Source organism: Cariama cristata, unplaced genomic scaffold (assembly GCF_000690535.1).
Source record: "Cariama cristata isolate BGI_N322 unplaced genomic scaffold, ASM69053v1 scaffold2727, whole genome shotgun sequence".
NCBI lineage: Eukaryota > Metazoa > Chordata > Aves > Cariamiformes > Cariamidae > Cariama > Cariama cristata.
Window position 1 is genome coordinate 2,193 of NW_009625910.1, and position 11,999 is coordinate 14,191.

Here is an 11,999-nt window from a genome sequence, read left to right on the forward strand (position 1 = left end):
TTTCCAACTGTACAAGGAGCCCTTGCCTTTGGAGTCCTTGTCAATAGACACACTACCAGTTCTTTCCGTATGAAAGCTCCGGCTTTTTGTTTGGTTTTTTTTCATCCCCTCCACTTCAGAAAGCAGGCAGAAGGTGTCAATGCCAGTGGTCATTATAAGTAGGGGCGGCTCGACGTTAGTTTAGAAATGAATTTTTAACAGCAAGGAAATCTCTAAGCTATCTATGAGTCGGATTCCCCACCTGGTTTTCAGCAGCTTGCTCGGAGCACAGTGAAACACATATGGCATGAGCAGTGGTTTCTCTTCACTGTGTGAGTCCCAATCATTTGTAAACACATTATTGTCTCTCCTGAGCTCTGACACAAAGGAATTTGGAATTTGATATATGCCCACGCAGTACGACACCCTCCAACGGCGGCTCCTGAAGCCATTGGCTCTCGGGGTCACGTGCGCAGCAAAAATCGTGCCATTGCCCACAGGCTGGCCAATAGTCCAGCCACCGTACCCCCGCCGCAAACTACCCGACACTAACACGTCACTTGATTTACATAGCGTTGTCCTACCACCGCTAGCCAAATTAATTTCAGAAGCCTTATGCTATGGAGTTGCACAGCTGAAGGACGGGGGTATCCGCTGTGTTCCCATGCCTTTTCTTCCCTGCTGCTGTTCTTCACCTTCCCACTAAGCCCGTTCCTGGAAGCCAAGGCAGGAGGGCTGCTCCAGCCCTTTTTCCCATACCTGCTAGGCTTTGATTCGGGAGGAGCAATTAGCAACCGAGCTCTAGGGTTTGGGCTTATAATAGAAATGATAACTCTGCTCTACGGAGTAACTTTAGACTGCTAAAACATATTTTTCAAGTCTATAGCCATTCACATCTGGTGCCTTGCTAACATCAGAGGATCTACCACGCTTTACAGGTGCCACTGCTGCAACGACTTAAGTAAAGTCTACCTGGGATCTCTTCCACTCACACGCCAGCAGTATTGCGTGTCAAATATTAAAGCAGTATTGTTTTTCCTGTTGAGGAAAGTGAGGCAAAAAGAAGGCAAATGACATGCCATATAGGAAGTATAAGTTAAAAAGACAGGAATAGAATACAGCCACATGGACAGTCCCCAGTTTTCACTCTGTGGGAACTGGGAAGAGTACAGGTAAGTTTAAAACACCAAGCAGGAGAATAAACATGTTCCTCGCACAGTCAGGTTAATGTTCTTCCTACTTTTAGTGTGCAACTCGCTCTGTCTCAAAAGAGGGCAATAGGAAATCAATGAAAATGAATGGAAACATCTCACGTTGTATCAAATAAAGGTCTGTGGAAAGAGAAATAAGACTTTAGGCTTTTTGTTCCTTTGGGTATGACTTGACATAAACCAGCCATTCCCCCTACCTTTCAGAAGCCACATTTACTACTCGCCTTCATAAAAAAGTAGTATTTCCATCTTTCATCAGCTGTATCCTCAGACATACAATGAAAATGGAGTGAATGAACAAACAGTGCCCTGTGCATGTGGCTCTGGCTTGAGACTGCTATTTTCTAAAACAGACTAAAATTCAAATGAGTGCAGGCTTTGGACAATTAGAAGGGAAACTAAATGCAGTGAACTTGTCTGAAGCACAGGTGTAGTTATGTCCAGGAAATCAGCAAAATAGTTGGCAGCTAACAAATCCAGGCAGATCTTTGCAAAACTAATGACTGCAAGTATTGGGCAAAAGTTTACAAATGCACCCTACTGTCCTTTGGCACTCTTACAAGTAAAACATGAAAATGATTTTCTACTTGCATATCAAACTAAGATTACTAACCTCGATTAGTTCTGCTATGAGGGTAACTGTGCCAGAGCTCTGTGGGTTACTTCAAGGTCTTAAAAATAGTCTTTTGAGGAGAGGGGTCACATAATTTTGTGACAAGCAAATCCAACAGGTCCTATAACTGAGATAGCCAATGCTCATAAAATATGGTTGGCTATTAACTCTTTCATTATTTTAAGTAGATAGCTTATTAGTTAGCCCTGGGATTTTGCCAAGTGAATTTGATCCTGGCAACTAAACTACCAATGAAATGGGTTGCTAACATCAGTGCCCGAGAAGGTGATAGGAATTACTGGCTAGAAATACTGAAATCCAAAAGGCGTATCGTTAGGAGAACCGTGAGGAGAAAATGAGAAGCCTGACAGCTATTTAGACCACTTCTACCTTTTTGTATCGCTTCGTACTGAATTCAAGGTGAACTGACTCGATTGTGCGATGCCTACACAGATACATGTGTGTACACACTCACGCCTTCTCCTAGGAAGATACCTACTCCAATACAGCCAGGCTGGCAGTTCAGGAGGGGAAAAAAAAAGAATGGGTCGCTTGTGCCTCTTTAAATCATGCCATCAATGTTCTTTCGGAAGCAAACGTACGTGACGGGACAGGTACCCGTGCTGACTAGAGAACGGCCACGAGAGGGCACACTCCAAAGGCTTTTTGCTCCGCACAAGGCAACCTCCCTGCAAGCTCCCGTCCTACCTCCTCGGATCCTGAATCCCAAAGATCTTTATGCTTATCTGTAGCTTCTCTGAGTGGAGCTCTTGTTTCTCTCTTCTAGTTTATTTCAAAGGCAGAGGTTCACTGGAGAGGAAGGCTGCAAGTAAAATAATGCAGGAAGGGAAGAGGCAAAGGCAAAGGGGAAAAAGATAAAGCGATGGATGTTAGAAGTTCTGGAAATCTAGAGACATCAGAAATTATCATTATTATTTTTTACAAGATACTGAGAAATGTGACCGTGAATCATCATCTGAGCTGATTTTCTCACATCTTTTTTTAATGCAGTCTCCTTGGCTTTTAGAAAACAAGCCTATTTCCCCTTGATTTTTTTTTTTTTTTTTTTTTTTTTGGCTTTGGCACACTCTATCAAAGATTTCGAGTTTAGCAAATGAAAGCAAGTTACTTCCAGAAGAAGAAAACCATTCTGTGTTAATCTGTTTCATTGTAACAAAATGTGAGAACTCAGGGAGGTTGGTTGGTTGGAGATCAACTTGAGAAAGCACAGACGAATCTGAGAAGGTGGGAACCAGTTTAGAAAAAAATACCTGAAAAGAGAGAGAGAGAGAGAGAAGGTGCTGTGTGTGTCCATCTCTGCGTGTAGTCATGCACACAGTTTTGTGTGCAAATGCAGGTGGGAATATCTGAATATGCATTTGCCTGTATGTGTGTATAAGCACATATATGTCCGGGCATGCCAAGGCAGACATGCCTATATACCCGCGTAGCTGTACCTGCACCTTGGAACACGAGGAGATTCCTGCAGATGTGTATGGGCAGTCACGTGCTCTCCTGCGTGCAGGATGTATCTACGCTGCCTATCTGTAAAGGATGCACGCCGAGGAGTTCTTGTCTCTAGATATGTCTATATGGGTATGAAAAGGCAATCTCATCTAATGCAACAGAGACATGCAAGACTGATTTAGGATTGAAGCTTAGTCTACTGGAAGCAATTGGAAGTTCTGTTGCTCATTTCAGTGGGCTTGGGATTTGGGCCTTAGTGTACAGAAATTCAGTTTTTTAATGAAAACAGACTGGCAGCTTCTGATCCACTTCATTGTAGAATTTACAACAAATTATTACAAGTCTGTACAAAAAGAAATTACTCTCTCTTTTATGACAGACAAAGACTTGGTATTGTTTTTATCTTGAAATAAGTTACTGGTGCAAGTGACCCTAAACTTTGCTTGAGCTATTTTAGACATAAATGCAAAAATCAAGTAACAAAAAACTTCAATGGACCAAACACCTTTTTTGTTTCTAAATATTTAAAGCCATGTGGGGGAAGGGCTGGCAATTTGGAAAGAACTCTAGGCTGTGGGTGTAAAGTGCTTCCCTGCTAACAGAAGAGCAGAGGAAAGTCAAGGTTCACCAGAAGTGAATTATTTCACATTCTGAACGACCTTGTCAATGCCCCTTTGGGTTAACTTTGCAAGAAAAGGTATTTAAATGAGGTTGCTGCTGCTTTTTCCCCCACGAATGCTTGGGGAATAGTTCTTTTTCATGGTTTTCTTTTTTGGTTTGTTTTCTCTTACAACAAAAATCTCCGTTTGCTGGCAGCAAAGGGTATGTGAACATAAAGATAAGGTGTTTGTTAATTGTGTCATAATTGCTCTTCCCTTTGCAAGAGGCAACAGTCAGGCAGTCAGAGAGCAGGACTGAAAGTACGCAACCTGGATGACCAGTCACATACGAGGGGTGATGAAAACTTCGAATAAATCCTTTGCCAGTGATCCATAGGCTGAAATGCATTCACAGAAACGGCCACTGTCTAATCGCAGTAATAACAGATTTGTAACTAATCAGTCTACCTAGGGGATAATTGCCAGACGATAACAGTGCTAAATTCACTGAATAAATTCTGCGCTGTGAACAATTCATCTAACTCTAGTGGTCACTCATTAGTAAACATTTTGAGCAATTATCTCTCAATAACCAGGCTCTTCTCTTCACTCTCTTTAGAGGAACCTTTCTAGTAACCTATTTTTTTCTGTCTCCTGGGGAACGGAAATGAGAAGTGAAGAGAAGGATGCTTTTGAATGTAATTACAGATTGGCACGCAGCACAAATTCCCCCAAATCTAAACATAGGCAGTAGTAAAGTTAGCAACTAAAAAAGGAAAAAAAAGCTCGCTTTGTATGGAAAAACAGTTCACTTACAGTATAACGCAAAAACGGTTCAAAATTAAGCAGCGGTGAAGCATGGAAATTTAAAGTAACAGCACCTTCTTACACAGTGAGCATTTTTCAAAGGAAAACTTAAATACTACGTATGAAGAGAAATTAAGGATAAGTCACATTACAATGTCAAAAAAGATATTCACTTTCATTATGAAAAAAACAGCCTTAATCATTTAACAGCATATGGTTGTAAAAAAAAAAAAAAGAAGAAGTAATTTTAAGTATCTTGGCATTTTACTCCAAAAAAGATCCTCATAATTGTATAGCTTAGACCCTGCCTAGTATATGTATAGAGCTTGAACTAACAGGGCTCGACCTTGAATCCCGCTGCAAATTGCAAATAAATGATCTTCGACTGCATAGTTAAAGGCGGTGGCACCGCAGGAAGGATCCTTAGCCTCAGAGGAAGAGCACGCTGGAGCCGCAGGCTCCTGCCGCGAGCCCAGCACCAACCACCCCAGGCAGGGCTGCCCCCACCATTCCCCCCACGCCTGGGCCCGCAAGGGCCCTGCCAGTCCCTCCCACGCTCTCCCGTGCCGTGCCCATCACCCAGTGCCATTTGGGAGCAGGGACCGAGCGGGGAGTCCCACGCGTGAGCCCTGACCAGCCCTTCCAGAGGTGAAGAGGAGGGTACCTGTGCAGGCACCCCTCTGCTTGCACGGTCAGGGCTCTCTCCTAAAACGGTGTGCGCGCACCGCTGAAGAGAAAACCAGATAGGAGCAAATTCTCCTGCTATATATACTGATGCGGCGCTTGCTTTCCATTCAGTAACTCCTTCCATTAAACCTTTTACCATATATGCACTACTTCTTAGGGTTTGTATTTTTAACCGTTTCTCACAGCATTTGTCGGTGTCGCCCGCGCTGCTAGACTGCTCCCTCGGCGTCCCAGCCCTCTTCCTGCAAGGGACTTTGCTCGGCAGTAAAGCAGAGAGGTGGCCTCTCCATGGCTTTGGGAAGGGGAGATGAGGAAAAGCAATCAAAGAGGGCCCAAAATAATCCCTCGTCTCTTTTTTCAGCTGCTTTCCGCTATGATAACAATCCAGGCTGTTGACATCGCCGTTTATATGAGCGTGGAAGTGATGAAGGCTTTACCACTGTTGGGCTGTGGGTCTTTCCACAGGAGTCAGGCAGGAGGAGCAGGATGATTAGAAATGGAAAAAGACCCTTGCAAATCAGCTGTGGCAGATGAAAAGGCAGGACAAGAGCATAAACAAAATGTAATTATGGAAGTGATACCATCCCCGACTTTCAGGAAGGTCTCTTTTTTACTTTCAGTTAGATGAACGGTATATATTTCCAAAGCTTTGAACCTGGTCATTAACTCAGACCAAAACGGAAAGCCTGCTAAATCCCTAAGCAATATTTGGAGAAAATCAAATACAGTGATTTTTTCATCTCAGAACACTTGAAAAATTTATTTTATTGCAGCATCGAACCTTTTGGAAATAAAGATCCTGTTATAAAGTGAATGTGTAATCATAACAAGCCAGATCCAGAGATCTCAATTCAGTTTTAGCACAGGCCAAACTCTGATTTCAAAATGAGCTTGTCTGAGCACAGTGACCTCGTAAAGACTGCGGGATTCATACCGTTTGTGCTGTGTGATCGTAACAAACTAGTTGTGAATGTGGAGAGAATTCAGAAAAGCTTCGTTTTTTTCCTAATGTGAAAGCGTGCTTTTTATCCCCAACTTTGCACCATTCCCAGTCTCCTTCTAAAAAGATCTGTAAAAGGGAAAGGTTTTTTTAATTGCTATAAAACCTTTTACTAGCTATGCAGCTTTGAGGACTCAGGATTTTGTTTCATCCAGAAATATTAGGCTCATGTAAGTTTCCTGCATCTTTTTTCTTTAGAATCTGAATCAACCATTCGTGTGTGACAATGTAGCTAACCACATCCAGAGAGGCTGTTACTGTAGCTGTTATCCCTGTGTAAGGACACCTCTTGTACTACCTTGCTCAAGCTCACTTCTCTCAAGTGAAGAAAAAAGCAAGCACTCGGGTACTTTCACCGTACTATTCTAATATTTTTAGTAATGAGGAAGAATTCAGCTTTCACACATACAGGAGCATATGAAAAACTAATTAAGAGAGTTCTGGAGGTCCTATTTCTTTCATGTAATATCTGTCAAAAAAGACTGGTTGCTTTGCTACACTTCTGGCCAGTGCATAAGGTAATATGAATAGTCACTGTTGGAGATATGTCACTTCGTAACTATTTTCAACTCCCACCAGCATGGAAATAACAGAATGTGAAATACCATGCATTAGCACTTAACAGCATTAGGTTATTCTGCAATGCAGGGCTGTCTGGCTTTTCTGCTCAGATGGGCCATACAGCTTCTTCCCCAGTTGAGCCAGGTCTGCACCTCCCGGCTGCTTTCTCCAGGGCGCACGACTGGGCCCGTTTTCCACGTTCCCGTCCAGCACAGTTGATCTTGCTCATGCACAGGATCCCTCCTAGTGCCAGAACTGCTGTCTGTGCCCAGCTCGGTACCTCAGGAACACAGAGTAAGTTTTGCATTTCCCAGTAATATATGCCTATTCCCTGCACCAGTCCGTGAGCTCTGGGGAAAGAGAGCAGCTGGGAAGAGGCTAGTGGTGCCAGAACACTTTCTGCAGCTTGGTCTAAACCATCTTTTGTCCCCCAGGGTTTCCTTGGGTAGGGACAGCAAGCAGAAGGGGTTGGATGGAGAGTCTTGGAGGTAGCAACCCACTGCTGGCAGGTCACCTGCCTTCAGGTTGCCCTGCAGCCGAGGTCCCCCTCAGAAAGAATTTATTGGGACTGTGCCAAGGAAAGGGATAAGCTAAAGTCAGAAGTTTGCTTTAGAAGAGAGAGGCAGGGGGAACGAAGCCACAGGCTGGGTGTACGGTCCTCGCAGGCCTTAGAAGTATCCGTTCTCGTAGAGAACGCTCTTTATAACATCCCTATGTACAAGTCAACTGGCCCCTTGGACCAGACTTCCTTTAGACTGGAGGAATGTCATTATATATCTTCTTATGCTCTGAAACCCGGGCAGGAGTGGAATTAATGCTTATCACCTGCCCTCTGCTCCAACACAGCTGGCAGCTTTGCCATAGTTTCATTTTCGGAACAGAACAAAATGATGTTAACAGGTAAGAGTTGACTAATGAACTTTCAGTCATTATTGAATGAATCTTATTTAAAAAATAATAGAAAACCAGTAATGCCACACAGCACTGGCTACCTTGCTCTGTCTTTTCTATACGCCACTTCCCTTTCTGAGGCACAGTCCCACTGGTTCAGGTAGCTCCCTAGAAATTAATGTAACTCACTTCGGAGACTGGCATCAGCAAAGCCTACGAGAAGCAGTCAACACAAACCATGCGTTTCCCTGTCTCAGTGACAGTTAAAGTCTACAATTCACAGTCTCACTTAGAGGGAAAACAAAACCAAAACACTGTGCCCTTTGGCAACTGTAAAGCAGAAATGTCTGTCTCTCAGACCTGAGAATGCCACTGGAGAAAGCTGAATGTGTCAGTGCCGGGATTTCACAGAGAAGGAAAGCAACAGGTAGGGCAGCGAACAGGGTAGCGCAGCCTCCCTACAGACTTTAGAAACCAGGAACTCTTGAATTTGCAAGTGAATACAGGATAAATGTCTCTTGTGATTTTGCCCCACTCCTGTCTCACCTGAGAACAGAGGAGCAGGGAGATGGTCAGGGAGCCCATACTGGTGGAGTTCAGTGGCAATGGGAGGCAAGGAGGAGACCCTTCCTGCCAGGAGAGCAATTTTTTCCTGTATGCGTCCAACCACTTCAGGTTTGGTCACCACTTGCCCTTTTTAGGGTATGAAGTTCTGGTTCCCTGACGAGCAGAACCACTGCACAGAGAATCAGGTCAACAACGGTGGGTAGCTCAAGAATAATATCAATGACAAACTGATAATTATGAATACTGTTTCTGTTTCACTCAGGTCAGATATCTGTGACCCCAGTCCATCCTGCCCTCCATACTGAGAAAGAACAAAAGATGCCAACATGGCTTTTTCTTTTGTCAAGAAAATAGAAAAGTATCTCTCTCAAAAAAATAATACCACCACCACCCACCCCCCCAGCTAATTCATTCTCTCTTAACTTTTTCATGCTCTAGTGATCAAATCATTAAACAGCCCTCATTATTCATTCCAACTTCTGCCAGGGATATGAGCTCTGTATCAGAGAAACACCCCCTCACCATCATAATCATCATCATGACATCTCAGCAAGTTGATACAATTATGCCAGAGAACCATCCCCATAATTATACAGTTCTTTAGCTCATTTCTCAGTGTATTCACCATTACTATAATCACAGCGAGTACAGTGTGTTAAATTAAGAACAGGATCTACAGCTAACACCTCACAGGATGAAGAGTCTGCCTGCTGCAATTCTGCAATGCTTTACAATATAACTCTGCAAACCTCTCAAAGCTGAAGCACATATTTTAGTATTTCTTTGGTTTTGAAACAGTTGACATTTACAACTTATTTTAAGATGCATATGAAGAATGGCATTTTACGGAGGGAGAAAGGCAAGACCTCATTCCAACATAATTTCCAAAGTATTGCCAAAGAACTGGCAGGGCTGGAACTCACTCCCTACCTTTAGCTATGAGGGGCAGATCTGTATGCGAATGGTACATATAGCCATGGACTGTTGTCACCAAAGCATTTTTACCTTTCAGCTAACAGTGATCACAAAGACAGCTTAGGTAAATGAACTCTTAGAAGCTACTGACGCTTATTTGCCATGAGATGCTTTACACAAATGACTGCATCGTTACTATAACAAAATGCTTTGGTTAAGATAAGATACTGGAAAACAAGAGGCAAATAAATACTTTTCTAAAGAGAGAATTTTCACAAAAGATAAACTGAGGAGGGGATGAGGGGAAGGAAGGTTAGAACAGAAGAATCCTAAAAATTTAAAGAGTCAAGTAGGAAACCTAGGGAACTTGAGGCATGTGGTGACAGTGACAGAATTCTCTTTAACAGAACGCAAGCAGACGTACTAACCAGTTCTTCCTGTCTATTTCCATTTACCAAATCAGGCACGGCCAAGAAAATGTTGCACTTTGAGATTTCCAAGGAAGGCAGCGAATTATCAGTGGTGGAACACGCTGAAGTGTGGCTCTTCCTGAAGGTCTCCAAGGCCAACCGGAGCAGGACAAAAGTCACCATCCGCCTGTTTCAACAGCAGCGGCAGCCAAAAGGCCACTCTGAAGGAGCAGAAGATACAGAGGATGGGGGGCTGAAAGGTGAAAGGAGTGAGACTTTGATTTCAGAAAAGGCAGTGGACACCCGTAAGAGCACTTGGCACATCTTTCCTGTCTCCAGCAGCGTCCAGAGACTCCTGGACCAAGGCAAGAGCTCTTTGGATGTGCGGATTGCCTGTGACATGTGCCAAGAGACCGGAGCCAGCCTGGTGCTACTGGGCAAGAAGAAGAAAAAGGAAGATGATGGGGAAGGGAAAGAAAAGGAAGCTGGAGAATTAACAGGAGAAGAGGAGAAAGAGCAATCACATCGGCCCTTCCTGATGATGCTTGCCCGGCACTCAGAGGACCGTCAGCACAGGCGGCGGAGACGAGGCCTGGAGTGTGATGGCAAAGTCAACATCTGCTGCAAGAAGCAGTTCTTTGTCAGCTTCAAGGACATAGGATGGAGTGACTGGATCATTGCACCTACAGGTTATCACGCCAACTACTGCGAAGGAGAGTGCCCCAGCCATATAGCAGGCACATCTGGTTCATCATTATCTTTCCACTCCACTGTCATCAACCATTACCGCATGCGGGGCCACAGCCCCTTTGCCAACCTCAAGTCATGTTGCGTGCCCACCAAGCTGCGGCCCATGTCCATGCTCTACTACGACGATGGCCAGAACATCATTAAGAAAGACATACAGAATATGATTGTGGAGGAGTGTGGCTGTTCATAGACACGCGTGTGTGTAAGACCCTTCTCGTTAAGTTGAGAAGAAAATGTATCAAAAGCCCAAGAAGAGGAAAGACCGGACACGGTATAACCTTTTTTGAATGAAACAATCATCGGAAATAAAAGCAAAAACAAAAGAGAGAGGGGCGGGGGGGTGGGGAAAGACTTATGGAAGATCAGAAAAGACTTCAGCTATAAACAGGAAGAAAGCTTCATGAACCTGGGCTTGAATGAGATACGTCTGAATGGCGGTATGGGTTGGGGATTTCCCCTTCCTTTCAGTATGCTCCTTATCTTTGCTACATAGTATACTAAACATTAGTTATTACTAGGGGAGTTACGTTCCCTCCCTTAGTTACCCATCAGTTCAAGCCATGGTAGCAGCTCATCTAACCTGCAGCAATTTGGACTAAGTCCAACATGTCATTGAAATTCCTTGGAAAGCCATGTGTATGAACACTACATTCACTGGCACTTTCCCCCAAAATTTACCGAGGAACCGAGTAGGTGTGCAGTGTTTGTGTGTATATATATATGGCTATGTATTTATATACATATCTCTATACATACAGACACTATACACGTACATATACTTAACATTGGTAAAGGGACAATATTGTGCAGGTGTATACACCTTCATCTTCTGCACTACATTTACAAAAAAAAAAAAGAAAAAAGGAAAAAAGAAAAATGAAGAAAAAAAAACAGAATTAAAAAAAGAACGAATGAAAGAATAAAAGTTACATTTTGTAAAGGTGCTTACAACGTTAGAACTATGCAACCTAGTTGGTTTGAAACTGTTTACCTGCGAGAGAAGGAAAAAAAAAAAAACAGAAAGACTTTTTTTAAAATGGAAGTAACTTGTTTTAAAAAAAATTCTTCAGTGAGAGATACTTGAAAGGAACATGTTTGTCCAGTTACTGGAGCCAAACATTTCTATATTTTGTAAAAAAAAATTTTTAATCGTTTACTATTTGCACTACAATGGTGTCTGACCTGTCTAATCCTTATTTAACAAATATTTGCAAGGGAGGGTGGTTGGGTGTGGGAGGGGTTGAGAGCTGCACTTATTGTGAGCTATACAAGAACTGCTACAGCACACAAAATAGCTATTTTTATTATTATAATAATTATTATTATTTTGTACCTTAAAATGAATAGACACATACACCAAAGACATTTGTGCGAGCCTCTAAAAAGTCTGTTTGTGGTTGGTACCATTCACCTGTAGTAAGTTAGGGTTTGAATTAAGGGTCAAGTGGGTTGATTACATTCAGGCTAGAATATCTGCTAACCAGTTTAATTCAAATAGTGCCCTCAATAGAAAATTGCCGTTTGAAGTAAGCCCAGAAAAGC

The 11,999-nt window shown here is 43.0% G+C and overlaps 1 protein-coding gene across 1 annotated transcript in view; it reads left to right on the forward strand.

Moving 5' to 3' along the window:
* Positions 1–10,772, forward strand: part of INHBA (inhibin, beta A) — a 12,735-nt gene extending 1,963 nt beyond the window's left edge. Inside the window, exon 2 of the mRNA XM_009703778.1 lies at positions 9,761–10,772. Within this exon, the coding sequence (XP_009702080.1) occupies positions 9,761–10,647 (887 nt within the window). The 3' untranslated portion in view covers positions 10,648–10,772. The remainder of the gene's footprint in view (positions 1–9,760) is intronic.
* The last annotated feature ends 1,227 nt before the right edge of the window (positions 10,773–11,999 follow it).